The 14364-nt window shown below is 46.0% G+C and overlaps 1 protein-coding gene across 3 annotated transcripts in view; it reads right to left on the bottom strand.

The window, feature by feature from the left end:
• The window catches only part of LOC137541325 (uncharacterized), a 107400-nt gene that overhangs the window by 26578 nt on the left and 66458 nt on the right, over positions 1–14364 (bottom strand). For 2 of the 3 annotated variants that reach the window (XM_068262573.1, XM_068262574.1), the window contains exons 2-4: positions 13060–13206; positions 3714–4037; positions 1127–1156 (exon numbers count right to left, since the gene is read on the bottom strand). In XM_068262573.1, coding sequence (XP_068118674.1) covers positions 1127–1156; positions 3714–4037; positions 13060–13153 — 448 coding nt within the window. In that variant the 5' untranslated portion in view covers positions 13154–13206. The remainder of the gene's footprint in view (positions 1–1126; positions 1157–3713; positions 4038–13059; positions 13207–14364) is intronic. The other variant, XM_068262575.1, reaches the window with a different exon arrangement.

Raw genomic sequence — 14364 nt, 5'->3', positions numbered from 1 at the left:
AATTTTTTTAATCTGCTGACTCCTCAATCAATTTCAGTGCATCTTGTTTTGGGGCTTTGGAATTAACTGGAAAAGGAAGCCAAGATGACTGCCAAAACTTATTAATTGTATTCTAATTCCAATTTGGACTTTGAATTGTATGGACAGGAAGCAGAAGAAACCAGAATATGTGCATTCTGATGATCTCTTATGTAAAAATGTTAAGGTTCTGTGGCAGAAACATACATATTTTGTGGCTCTTCATACAGCCTTCTTCATGGATTTAGTGCCAGATTTCCAGAGAACTCCTCCCATCTGTAAAGGCGGGACTCATCCAATAGCAGAAGAATATGCTAATTGTTAAGAGTGCCAGGAGGAGGTTCTTACTCCTTGACCTTTCAAAATTTGCATATGGGCCTCTAGAAGTGTACCTGAGGCAAGGGGAAGGGGGTAGATTTTTACTTACCTGGGCCTTCCTCCCTATAGCTCGTCAGCTACCTCAATGTTCTCCCAGTCCTCTCTGTTTTTGCTGCTGACAACCCTCTAAAGTCCACAATTCAGCTGAGTTGCGAACTAATGCGCATGCCCAGTCTTGGCTGTGCGGTGCACCCAACTGTGTTCCCATAGCCAGGAGCATTTTGCGCATGCCAAGTTTGTCAAGACTGATTGCGCTTGTGCAATACGCTCCCGGCTACAGGAGCACAAACGGTTGGTGTGCATGACCGGGACCACACATGTGTAGTAGTCTGTGACCCAACTGGTTCCCGGACTTCACAGGAGCACAACGGAAGGGACCAGAATGACAGTGAGGGATCCAGCGGACTACAGCAGGCAGGAGGAAGCCACAGGTAAGTATCTTTTCCCCCTTTTGTCTCAGGTTTACTTGAATTTAATGGAGAACTTACTTGTCCAAAGGGAAAACTCAACGTATTTCTGCTTTGCCTCATTACATCTATTGCAGTCTGTGGAACCACTGATTTACACAAGCAGTTTTCTCTTCAGATAACATCTGATGATTAAAATCATCATCACATGATCCGTTCACACTGTTCAGCTTCACAGTATTGCATAATCTGACATGGAAAAGTGCAAATGGAAAGTCATTCATTGTATCCATACATAAAATAATAACTAAATGACTATTTACCAGGTGGGGGAGCGGTCGTTGCTGGTGCCTCTGCCAATGATAGAATACATGTTAATACTTTTTGGTCACGGAAACAGAAAACAGCATGGCGGAGACAGCTGGGACAAGGGCCTCCAGCACCCAAGGCTGAGACACCAAAGTGCGCCCCTCTATCCCTCCCACCCCAGCCGTCACACACTGATTGCTATAAGACTAAAAAGCGCCACAGGGCCCACAACCTCCCCAACACCTTAATATCTAGTTATCTGGCTTGCAGTCACTGCCATGTATCCCCTTTACTTATTTCTTTCTGCTTCATACACAATTAGGAATGACAGCTGAATAAATTGTGTGCCCCCTCCTACACTGCGCCCTGAGGCTGGAGCCTCTCCAGCCTATGCCTCGGCCCGGCCCTGGGCAGAAAACCAATAGCCTATTAATACTGGGCATTGCTTTTATAGCATCTTGTAATTCTGATGTTTAGAGAGTCCTCTTTCCTCCTGCTGGACAGCGATGTTTCATTTCGCTCCTTTTGAAAAAGGTAGATTTAGAGTTAAAGCTATAACCTATGAACAACATGCCTGACCAGCATACGCAAATTCAGTGTGCAGAGAATTCCCTTAGATTCAGGAAACAACCGTAATCTTTAGCTTATGTGCCTTGTGCGCTGAATCGCTCGGCGCTTCCCCACATAGTTACATAGTTACATAGTTACATAGGTTGAAAAAAGACATACGTCCATCGAGTTCAACCAGTACAAACTGCAATTGCCATGCAAGTTTATGGAGACAGTGGTGTTGCTAGGGCAAACCATTTGTAGCACATGCCCCGGTTCCAAATTGGAGTGCCCCGATCCTTCCGCAGGGACTATATGAAGTCAGTGGGGTCAACTTTGACCCTCCACATCACAGTCAGCAGGCACATTATAGCCAATTAAGCTACATTCCCTCCTGGAGCCCCAACCCCCTTATAAAAGGCAGGCAGAAGGCAGGTAGGCATTGGACTCACTTGTGTGCCTGCAGTAATTAGAGAGGGGATATAGCTGCTGCAGACTCTCATAGGGAAAGCTTTGTTAGACTCTTGTCAGGGCAGGTACATTACTTACACAGCCCATTGGGTCAACCTGGTGACCGATGGTAAGCAGGGAGTCGGTCCCCACACAGCATACACAGCATCTCTGCCTGCAGGCCGCTTGACTACCTTCTCCGCCACCACCAACAGGGTCCAGGACGCCAGGTGGATTCCTTGTCGCTAACAAAAATAATAAAAACATTTTCTGGTGCGTGTACATGCCTGCCTAATTTTTCTGGCTGCACTGCAACTGCAACAACAAAACAAAAAGGCATGTACATGTGTCAACTCCCATTTGTGATCGTTACCTTGCTGCGGTGAAGGGGCTTGCGTAATACAATGAAGCAATGACCGCCGGCTATATGAGTGTGACGGGGGGGGTGGGGTGGGGGGGGGGTAGGGTTATACCCAAGATAATAAGGTCATTGCTTCATTGCGGACAGAACAACATTTGATCAGTTGGACAGTCACTGTTGTTCTATCATTGAGCTACCACAGCCCGGCGACCATATGGGCTTGAAAATTGCCATGGCTTGCACTCTCGCCATGGTGCACACCAGTCCAGCAAGGCCGTCACTACACAAACAGCTGTTTGCGGTGGGTTACACAGTGAGTTTAGTGTGAAGCAGTACACTAATTACACTACCTGATTGATGTATACACATGCAAGATGTTTTAAAGCACTTTATGCCTGCAATTTAGCATTGCAATGTGATTTCTGCCCTTAACCTCCTTGGCGGTAACCCCGTGTGTGACACGGGGTAAGCCGCCGGAGGGTGCCGTTTAGGCCCTGCTGGGCCGATTTACATAATTTTTTTTTGCTACACGCAGCTAGCACTTAGCTAGCTGCGTGTGCATAACGATCGCTGCAGCTACCCGCCGATTCGCCGCTATCCGCCACGCCGCACCGCCCCCCCCCCCCCCTCCCCAGACCCCTTTCGCTGCCTGGCGAATCAGTGCCAGGCAGCATTGAGGGGTGGATCGGAACACCCGCTGACGTCACGATGTCGATGACGTCATCGCGATCGTCGCCATGGTGATGGGGAAGCCCATACAGGGGATCCCGTTCAGAACGGGATTCCCTGCAGGGTAACAGCGCCGGCGGCGATCGGAGGGGTGGGAGGGATAGCGAAGGGAAGGGGGAAGCATTTAGCTAGCGCTAGGCTAGCTACATGCTTTAAAAAAAAAAAAAATTAAAGTGCTGCGCTGCCCTCTGCCAGATTTATTGTACCACCAGGGAGGTTAAAACGCTGCTGTGGGTCACATCCAGATTTTTCCCCGGGACTTTTGGCATGTATCCCACTCCGCCATGCAAAACTCCAGGTGTTAGACCCCTTGAAACATCTTTTCCTTCCCTTTTATGGCCAACAAATGTTTGTAGTTTTCAAAGTTCGCCTCCCCATTGAAATCTATTGCGGTTCGCAAAGTTCGCACGAACCCAAACTTTTGCAGAAGTTCGCATTTCGAGGTTCACGAGCCTAAAATCGAAGGTTCGAGCCATCTCTATTTATAACTGTGGAGCAGATTCTTGCCTTACCTGTTATGATCAAGTTACAATCCTTGGTAGGTCCATATGGTCCCTTAAAGCGTATGCAGTAGTTAGTGTTCTTGGTATTCAGAAAGGTGAGGTTCACTTCATTGCCTTCGTATGTTAGATGTATATCATTAATTTGTTTAGCATAGCTTTCGTTTCCAGTTACATTAAAGTTTACAGTGTTGGATGAAGATGGATTCCCACAGAGTTTACTGGTATCTTCTGTAGGAATTCGCACAGATATTTGAGTAAGGCATTTTAAATTGCTACAGGTATACTGCCTGTTTTCATCTGTGGTTTTAGGACAATGGCAGAATTCGTCAAGTGCTGGGTAAGGAAAATAAGCAAACAAAAAATTAGATTATTATGACAACTACTCCCTTTACATAAAACTGTGTACAGACTTCAGGCAAAGCACTCCCCAATACAGCCCTATAGGGTCCATTCACAATAGAGCATTTTGCTGGTGATTTCGGCAAAATGCTCAAACGCTAGCGCTTTTGTAATTGTATTTAAACCCTATGGGCTCGTTCTTACTTGGGCGATTTGCAGTAATCGCCACAAATCGCAAAGCGTCGCCTGCACCATTTTCAGGTGATTTCCCGGCGATCGCGTTTCAGTGCTATAGAAGCTCTAAACGCGATTGCGGAAAAATCGCCGCAGTGTTCAGTGATTTTTCCACTGAAAAATGACTCACGCAAAACAACGCTTGCGCTTTCAAGTGTGAATGGGGCCTAATTGTAGTGTTGTGAAGAATACAATAAGAAATCCTGGTGGCAAATTCAGAGATGATTTTGCTGGGGATTCATTAGACAAGACACAGAACATTCCTTTTTTTGTATAACGCTTTCCTCCTGTCAGACTCAAAGTGCTTGTGAGGCAGCCACTAGTGCGCACTCAGTGCAGTAGCAGTGTTAGGCCGGAGCTGCAGCCACTAGAGCGCACTCAGTAGGCCGTAGCAGTGTTAGGCCGGAGCTGCAGCCACTAGGGGGCGCTCTATAGGCAGTAGCAGTGTTAGGCCGGAGCTGCAGCCACTAGAGCGCACTCAGTAGGCAGTAGCAGCGTTAGGCCGGAGCTGCAGCCACTAGGGGGCGCTCTATAGGCAGTAGCAGTGTTGAGCCGGAGCTGCAGCCACTAGAGCGCACGCAGTAGGCAGTAGCAGTTTTAGGCCGGAGCTGCAGCCACTAGAGCGCACTCAGTAGGCAGTAGCAGTGTTAGACCGGAGCTGCAGCCACTAGAGCGCACTCAGTGAGCAGTAGCAGTGTTAGGCCAGAGCTGCAGCCACTAGAGCGCACTCAGTGAGCAGTAGCAGTGTTAGGCCAGAGCTGCAGCCACTAGTGCGCACTCAGTGCAGTAGCAGTGTTAGGGAATCTTGCCCAAAGAACTCCTTACTGAATAGGTGCTGGCTTGCTGAATAGGCAGAGAGCCATCAACCATTACACTATCCAGCCACCACATATTGCGCTTTTCTCTAGTTGGACTCTAAGCACCGGAGTTCCAGCCACTAGGAGGCGCTCTATAGGCAGCAGCAGTGTTAACCTCCTTGGCGGTAATCCCGAGCTAGGGTCGGGGTGGAAAACCGCAGCAAAGAGCGGAGATCCGACCTCTGCTCGGGGTAGCCGCCGGAGGCTGAATGCAGAGCAATGCCTGCAGCGGGAGCGTTTCTACATACCTCCCGGGGATCCTGACGTCGGCCGGCATTCTTTTTCCTCTCCTCCGGGGCCCTGCTTCCTCCTGGTGAGATTGCCATGATCGTCATGACGACAGCCGGCAATTTCACTTTAGAGTTGCAGCGCCACCCAGAGGATGGAGGTCTAGCTGCAGCGCTGGAGCCAGGGAGGTGAGTGATTGCTGGGCTGCTGCAGATCTCCCCGGCAGCATGATTTTTTTCCAGGTTTTGGGGTCTGAAAGGGTGCAAAAAAATTGCAGCGCTTTTAGACCCTAAAATCTGGAAAGAATCAGACCGCCAAGGGGGTTAAGGAGTGTAGCCCAAGGACTCCTTACTGAATAGGTGCTGGCTTACTGAACAGGAAGAGCCAAGATTTGAACCCAGGTCTCCTGTGTCAGAGGAAGAGTGCTCAACTTGTACCCTGTTCAGCCACATTACTATAAGGCTTGGTTCCCACTTGTGTAGAAAACATGCCCGTTACGTACGTTTTTTAGACCTCCACTCAATGCAGGAAGCGGATCCTATTGTTAAAAATAAGATCCACTTCCACTTGTTAAAATAATGGATCTTGAGCCCAGAATCCTGGCCTGCTGCATCTTTCCTGAAGAGCAGATGTGTTGCCCATAGTCACCTATAGGGCAATGCATCCACCCCCCAGACGCAACGTGAAAACTGAGTGGAGTGGCCACTGAATTGGTCTGCTCCGATCCGAATGGGAGCGTTACACAGAGAGCCCCGGCAAAAAGCACCTTTGAATCTGCTATCATGGGTCCCCATTGGTCCACTAAATTAGCAAATGCCCAGGGAGGATTCCCATTGGTTCAGACTGCGGAGCCCTAGTGGAAGGTATAAAGATGCTTAATAGTGAGGCAGAGTCCAAGAGGGGAGCGGAGTTGCAGTGGGCGGTTCCAACAGTGTCTCTGCTGAGTGGTCAATGTGCAATGATGCCCAGCAGTGCTGTGGCAGGGAGTGGCATTGCAGGAGCTGGGTCTGATGGGGCCAGGGGTGCCCGGCAAAGGTTTGATGGGAAGTGGTGGTAGCCTGATGAGAAGTGAAAGCTGGAGTTGGGGGGCGGGGCACCTTTCAGTCAAGAATACAGAAGAAAGAAAAAACAGAAGAAAAGAAGGTGACTTGGAAAGAAAGAATATATATATATATATTTCATTAATAAAGGTTTTTATTATTAATACTAAATAGGTAAAGGGGGTCATTTTGATGAAAGGGTAAAGAAAGTGGATCTGGGGTATCCTTATTAGAAGATACTCCCATGTGGGACAGGTAATTATGGCGCAAACTCTGAACTGGTCATTACGGCGGCGCTATAGACCATAATGATATGCCGGCACCACTATTGCTCCCCCAGATGTTATTTCATTATTACTCGCGCTCCCTGCTGTTAGAGAGAATCAAAGTGTGCTACTACACATATGCTCTTAAAAAACTTTAAGGCTGGTTTCACAGTGGGACGTTAGAGGCGCACGTTAGAGCAGCCTGTAACGCAGCCCACCGCACAGTAATGAAAAATCAATGGGCTGTTCACAGTGCCCACGTTGCGTTACAGTGTAACGCTGCGCCATAACACAACGTACTGCATGCAGTACTTTACACGCGGCAGAGCCGCGTTAGACTGCTTGCACATGCTCAGTGAAGTTGGGGAGGAGTGGAGAGCGGCCGGGCACATGGCTAATTAATATTCACTGCACTCAGTGACGTGCAGTGTTTACTTCTTGGAGCGGCCGCTCTGTGCGGCGATTGGCCGGGCGGGACCACGTGATGCCGCATGTGTCCAAGAGTACGCATCACGGCATCACTGACACCAGAGTGAGCTGCACAACGCGGCTCACTCCGACGTCCACACCAGAGAGCACCAGGCGTTGCGTTTGGGGCACGTTATGCGACCTTAACGTCCCCTCTAACGCAACGTCCTGGTGTGAAACCAGCCTAAGGGATGCTGCATTGATTGGCTTAGAAGTAGGGGTGCTCATTAGGAATCCGATCACAAATTGGCATTTCCGATGGGAATTCAGAAAACGGAAAATGGAAATCCGAATTCCGTGAAAATCCGATTAACTGCAACTTGTTGATTTAAGCCCAGTCACAGAATTCGGAAGCAATGGACCAATCAAAGTATGCAGAATTTTTCTGCAAACCTCGGATCACTTCGATAATTTTAGACCAATCACAAGACTGATTTTCCATTTTCCCAATTTCCATGTTTCCATTTGTTTGTTGTTTGTTTTTTATTCTGACACAAAAAAAAATCACTAGTAAAATTACTCGGAAATCTGAAAAATTTAAAATTGGAAATCAAAAAAATACAGAAATTGGCATGGGTAGAAATCGGAATTTCCGTGGAATCGGAAATGGGCATTTCTGACCATCTCTACTTAGCTTGGCTGGATAGTGTAAGGGCCGGTTCACATTACAAAACGCGGACGGCCACGCATGCGAACGCACGCCATCCGCGTTTGTATGCGTTGCGTGGCTGAAACCCATCACTGAAAAGTGAATGGGACAGCCGTGCGTTTTTGCAAAATCTGCATACAGCAATGCGTTCCCGGACCGCACTGGTCCGGAACGCATGCGGTGTGAACATCAGACAGTGCACTCTATGCACTGTCTGATGTCGTGCGCGTCTGCCTCCTGCACGCGTTTCCAAAACGCGGCTGGAAACGCGTGCAGTCTGAACTGCCCTAATGGTTAAGGGCTCCGCCTCGGACATGGGAGACGTGGGTTCGAATCTCGGCTCTGCCTGTTCAGTAAGCCAGCACCTATTCAGTAGGAGACCTTAGGCAAGTCTCCCTAACACTGCTTCTGCCAATAGAGCGCGTCCTAGTGGCTGCAGCTCTGGTGCTTTGAGTCCGCCAGGAGAAAAGCGCGATATAAGTGTTTGTCTTTGTCTTTTTTTTTTTTTTTTTTAGAAGGCGGAAATGTAAGAAGATGTTATGCAGCATAGAATACATTGGAATACAGGTAGTGGTTAGGTGCGTTAACCCTTCATGAGTCCATCACATACCTCGCTCTCGCCTCCTGCACACTGTAGGGCGTTCCCGCTCATACCTAGCGGTAACTGGGGGGCTTATAATGGAATCTGGGAGCCCCATTTAATAAAGGAACCTTCAGATATCCAACCCTTCCAGGTAAATAGGAGTAGAGATTTACTTTACATTTATTGTAAAGTACAATAAAATAATTTAATTTAAGAAAAAAAAAAAACATGGTATCTGTGTTCTTTCTCCTGATGTCATCTTTGTCTCTGTGTACTTCTTTCTTTTTGCTTAATGTGGAAACACGAGGTGAAAATAATCTGATAAGATAAAAAAAAAAAATTCTTCTCCTAAAAAATGACTTTTTTGGATATCTCAAAGTTATATTTTTAAATCTACTTTTTAAGCTTTTACGGTTTCATTATCTCTGCTCAATGACACATGCATTGAAGTATGTCAGAGCTAAAATCTATAAACTATTGACTATTTTTATCTCTTTTCTGCTTTCAGAAGCCAAGAAAGTGTTTTATGTTTTTATGGTTTGTGGTAATTCCTAATCAGAGAGAGCTCCGCTATAGTCTGACCTGGGCTAGACCAGATAGAAACTGTCACTTACATACCTGATATTTAACTCTTTCAGGCAGAGAAAGAAAAAAAGGAACACAGCCTAGTTATTTGTGTGCTAGGCACTGTACATACACATGTTTATCTCATCATGTGACATGTCACCTCATGTATCCTTTAAAGATCTGTCACCTACTTGGCACTTCCAGTTTGTTATACTGCCACTCGCCACCATTGCAATGCTGGGCACCCGTAGACGCACTGCCAAGGGTCAGCTGCTTACCACAGCCACAGCCCCGGGACCCTGACACTTCCCACATCTGTCCTGTTACTCATTACCATTAAATGCCAGGCAACCCAACACTCTCCTGACCTCTGTGCACCTTTGCCAGGCTCCCCTGGCACTGACACTTCTCACTGCACTGACCCACCAGGAGAACTGGTACAGTCGCCATGCATCACCCTATTACACTGCAAGATAGGAGGCCTGGCAAAATACATCTTAAACCATTTCAGCCCGTGGGGTTTTTTCACCTTATGCATCAGAGCAATTTTCACCTCCCATTCATTCGCTAATAACTTTAGCACTACTTATCACAATTTATTGATCTATATCTTGTTTTTTCCGACACTAATTAGGCTTTCTTTGGGTGGTACATTTTGCTAATTTGGGTAATATTTTGGTGTGGGAAATAAACAGTTAATTTTTAATGTTATTATATGTGTAAATTGTAATGTAAAAAATATGTAAATGTAGTTTTGCTATTTGGCCACAAGATGGCCACCTTCAGTTATTTTTTTCTCCTTGTGTTTCCGGAAGCACAAGGAGGACGCGGAAATGTTTACGTGCAAAAAGACTGAAGCCTCTTGTAAGAGCGCTTCGGTTTTTCTGCTGGGGACACTGATCGGTGATCGGGAACCATGTTCCCGTTCACTGTTCCCAGGGCTACCAGGGGGCAGCAAGGGAGTGCGCCGAAGCGCGGCACCGCAGCAGAGCAGCCGCCCGCACGTGAGCTTCAAGTCTGGGCGGCAGAAATGGTTAAAGCTTTCCATTGGTTCACCGACTGGATCAAACATTCTCAGAATCATTTAAAGGACAACTGAAGTGAGAGGGATTTGGAGGCTGCCATATTAGTTTCCTTTTAAGCAATACCAGTTGCCTGTCAGCCCTGCTAATCCTCTGCCTCTATTACTTTTAGCCATAGACCCTGAACATGCATGCAGCAGATCAGGTGTTTCTGACATTTTCAGATCTGACAAGATTAGCTGCATGCTTGTTTCTGGTGTGATTCAGACACTACTGCAGCCAAATAGACCAGCAGCGCTGCTAGGCAACTGGTATTGTTTAACCTCCTTAGCGGTTATCATGAGTCCAGCTCGGGGAGAAAAAAAAACAAGCTAGGAGCGGTTATCCCAAGCTTACCTCATGGTAGCCGCCGGGAGGTCTATGCAGAACAATGCGCGCAGTGGGCGGTTTTACTCACAATGCGCGCAGCGGGCCTTTATCACTCACCTCCCGGGGGATCCCGATCTCGACCTCCATTCTTTTTCCTCTCCTCTGAGGCTCTGCTTCATCCTGGTGAGATCACCCTTTGTCGTCATGATGACAGTCGGAAGTCTCACTATGGGTGTACAGCACCACCCGGAGGACAGAGGGAGAACTGCAGCGTTGGATCCCAGGGAGGTTAGTGAGTGCTGGGGCTGTTGCAGATCTCTCTGCGGTATGATTTTTTTTCCAGGTTTTAGGGTCTAAAAGCATGCTAAAAAATTGCACAAAGGTACAGAGAAATTCTTGCCTTTGCCAACGACAAGAGATAAGCAAGTTTCTTCTGCTCTCTGCCATAAAAACAAACAATTGTATGGATAGGGAGTACTTGGGAATGCTTTCAAATATTCCTTTACATAACTAAAAGGAGTTGCTGCAATTTTAGTTTTGGGAGTATGATCAAATTTTAAGTATAGATTCAATGAGTACATACAGTATAATACAATACAATACAATAAATTATGATGTGACCCTCCATAGTGTCCTTAAGCTGCAGGGAAAAAGTTGCTAGACATGCTTTCTTTTCTGGTCTGTTTTCTTTCTGCAGACCCTATGGTCACCCTTTAGGGATTGTTGCACAACCAGCACAAATGCCTTTTATATTGTCTTCTAATCTATATTTAGCCTTCACCTGCGGATTTACCTGCCTATTTTGTACTTAATTATATAGGATATAGAATTATAGAATACTTAAAATTAATAGACGACATCTGAAGTCACCGGACGCAGTGATTGGTCGGCGTGTTTGTACTGTTTGAACTAGCGGCAGTGCTTTTGGGTTCGGAAGCGGGGAGGAATCTGTTTGTGGCTGGCACACTAGAGCATATGGCTGACTACTATCCCCCAGTCCTAGGCACATGCAGGCCGTTTTTGTACATCAGCTTAACGCTGTTTTTAGTAAAAAAAAAAATTTTTAATAAACTTGGGAAACAATCCCTGGTACTTGTACACTATGTGAAGCGTTTCATTTCTCTGGAGGTGACATTAACTGGCCAGTGAAAAGTAGCTCAGCAGTGGAGAGTGCCCAGCAGCAGAGGTTGCTGGAGAGGCTGAGGAGTGGCCTATACCCCTGATGTGCTATCGGGCCGGGCTTGGCCGCTCAATCTGGCGAGTCCTTTCACATTGGGGGAGAGATATTGCTGCCCTGATACAGGTCTTCCTCACTAAAGATGAAGTGCAACATCTTCTACAGTAGAGACTGAACTTGAGCGTTTAACCACTACATTTATAAAATTAATAGAAAGTATGATGCGTATGCTGGTACCCATAGCTCCCAACTCTTTCGGAGGGACAGTCCCTCTTTGGAAGCCCCGTCCCTCTGTCCTTCTTTCCTCCTCATTTGTCCCTCTTTCTATGTAAATATATATATTTCTCAACTAAAAAATGTGTTTAATTGACTCAACTTTATTCCCATCATTTAAATTGATATAATACTAATTTTAAAATGTTAAAATGAAGGAAAATGAACCAGGATAGAAAGGACCAGTGGGGTTTGAATTCTAACAATATATTTTTCTTATGAAATCTTTACGGTATGCGTGACTAGGGGTGTGACAGGGCGTGATCAGGGGTGTGGCAGGGGCGTGGCTAAAGTGTCCCTCTTTCTCATCTCAAAAAGTTGGGAGGTGTGCTGGTACCCCTTATGCTACTTTATACTATTTACTTAATTGTATGTTGTTCTTTATGCCTAATTGTACCTGCATAATATTATGCTGATTGCTTACAGAGAACCTGAAGGGAAAAGAAATGCCCAGTTTGGGTACTTACCTTGGGAGAGGCATCCTCCTCCTCACCGTTCCAGTGCTGAGACCTCTGCAAGCGGCACTGCACAGCTAGCACGGAACCGAACAGGCTCGGCATTTCCCACCAAACGCGAATGGCAGTTCCATACTACTGCACAGTTACATGTCGTCTTGTGCCTCCGTAGTGCAGCAACATCCGTGCTTGTATGGGAGTACGACTTCGAGGGTCCCGCCACTGGAATGACGGAAGGGATGGAGGATGCCTCTGGAGGATCGAGACGTTTTCCACTACCGTGAGAAGTATCTAAATCCCTTTATTTTTATTCTCTTTTTTTTTTTTTAAAGAGGAACTTTAATCTTGGCTTGAACTTCATCCCAATCAGTAGCTGATACCCCTTTTCACATAAGAAATCTATTCCTTTCCCCAAACAGATCATCGGGGTGTTAGTGGGTGTGTTTATAGATGATTGTGGTGGGTGCTGACACTGATTATCATAATTTCTTGAACTCTATAATATGGCTCCCCACGTCTGTCACTGGGGTGAATGCTCCCGATAGAATGGGAGATGGGATCAGCTGCTGCCTTTTGTGTTTCAGTCTACAGTGTCACACTCTATTTAAAGCCTCTTTTATTATTGTATTGACTTAATCACTACTTATTTATGGCTGTCTTTTTTTTGGGGGGGGGGGGGGGGTTTGTTTTGTTTTTGTTTTTATTACCATCAAGAAGAGGGAGTTTTTTTTCCACACTTGGAATCCATTCCACCCCATACCCCCCCACCCCAGTCTGTATTAAGGTATATTAATTGGAATGAATAATATAAGACTCTAAACTACTTACGGGGACAGTTGTCTGAACTGGTGGAAGCAAATAGGATAGCGATATGGCAGAAGAAGAATATCCAGCATATGAAGAAGGTATTTTGTCTGCACATTTTCTTTGAAAAACGAAAGTGACTCGCTGGTGCCTGGCGGCAAAGAGTTCAGTCTATAGTAATAAAAACAAAAAACATAAATACAAATAATGGGGATAGATAGATAGATAGATAGATAGATAGATAGATAGATAGATAGATAGAACATGGACAGGTAGAAAGAAACAATACACAGTAATGAGTTGACTTTTCTAATAAATTAGCCGTCCCCACCACACATACATGTAATAAAGGCACCTGGTAAAAAAGGACGTTGGAGAATGTTGGTAGTAGAATATCGGTACAAATAGCAATATGTTACAACTTAATATGGATAGTAAAATAACGGTAATCTATACTTTGACCCAACCTAACCCAACTCTCACACAGAGCACTCCCTCTACCCATACCTAACTCTAATTCCCCCCTGGTGGTACCTAACCTTAACCCCACAGTGCCTAACTTTAACCCTCCCTGGTGCCTAACCTTAACCCCTAAGGACCCTCCCCACCCCTAACACTAATTTCCCCTATTTCCTAAACCCCAATATTTTCACTGCTACAGGTAGCACTGTTAAAAGCGTCAGTAGCTATAAACATTGAATAGCAGCTGTAAATAGCTAAATAGTGGTTATAAGTGGCTAAAACAGAAAATAACGGATAGAAGTAGCTAACCCCCGCTAATCGCAGCTTTTAATGGTGCCATTTTTAACAAGGCGCCTCAGGTACAATTTCTAACTGCTTTGCCTCACCACACCAAGCGTAAATAGTTATTTTACTGTAGATAACATTTTCCAACTACTGTATACATTTTTCCAGAGTGTAACAAATAGTATTGAGGGAACCTGGTGAAAATTGGTGTATCCAGATGCAAACGCACGGCTGGAAACATGTTCGCCATTTGGTGCAAACACTAGTGGACATGCAACTGTGAATGCACACTAGAGCTCGCTTCTAAGTGGCCATCTCATCCCAGCTAACCTTAGTTTAAAGTCCACATTACAAGTGTCATGATCATGTGCACAAGCAGGATGGGATCACAGCAAATCAGAGCTTTGAAAATCTATCAGCTGATCAAACAAATCATATCATCCTGCCCAGCTTCGCTTGCCTCAGGCACCTCATAAACTGCACCAACAGCAGGTACTTCATCCTCCTCCTCACACCTTACATCCATAGTGTCGCCTAACTCAGACATATGAGGTGGTGTAACTTGCTTAGCGCCTTCATCTT

Source organism: Hyperolius riggenbachi, chromosome 12 (assembly GCF_040937935.1).
Source record: "Hyperolius riggenbachi isolate aHypRig1 chromosome 12, aHypRig1.pri, whole genome shotgun sequence".
Taxonomy (NCBI): domain Eukaryota; kingdom Metazoa; phylum Chordata; class Amphibia; order Anura; family Hyperoliidae; genus Hyperolius; species Hyperolius riggenbachi.
This window is presented reverse-complemented; position numbering and strand designations above follow the sequence as displayed.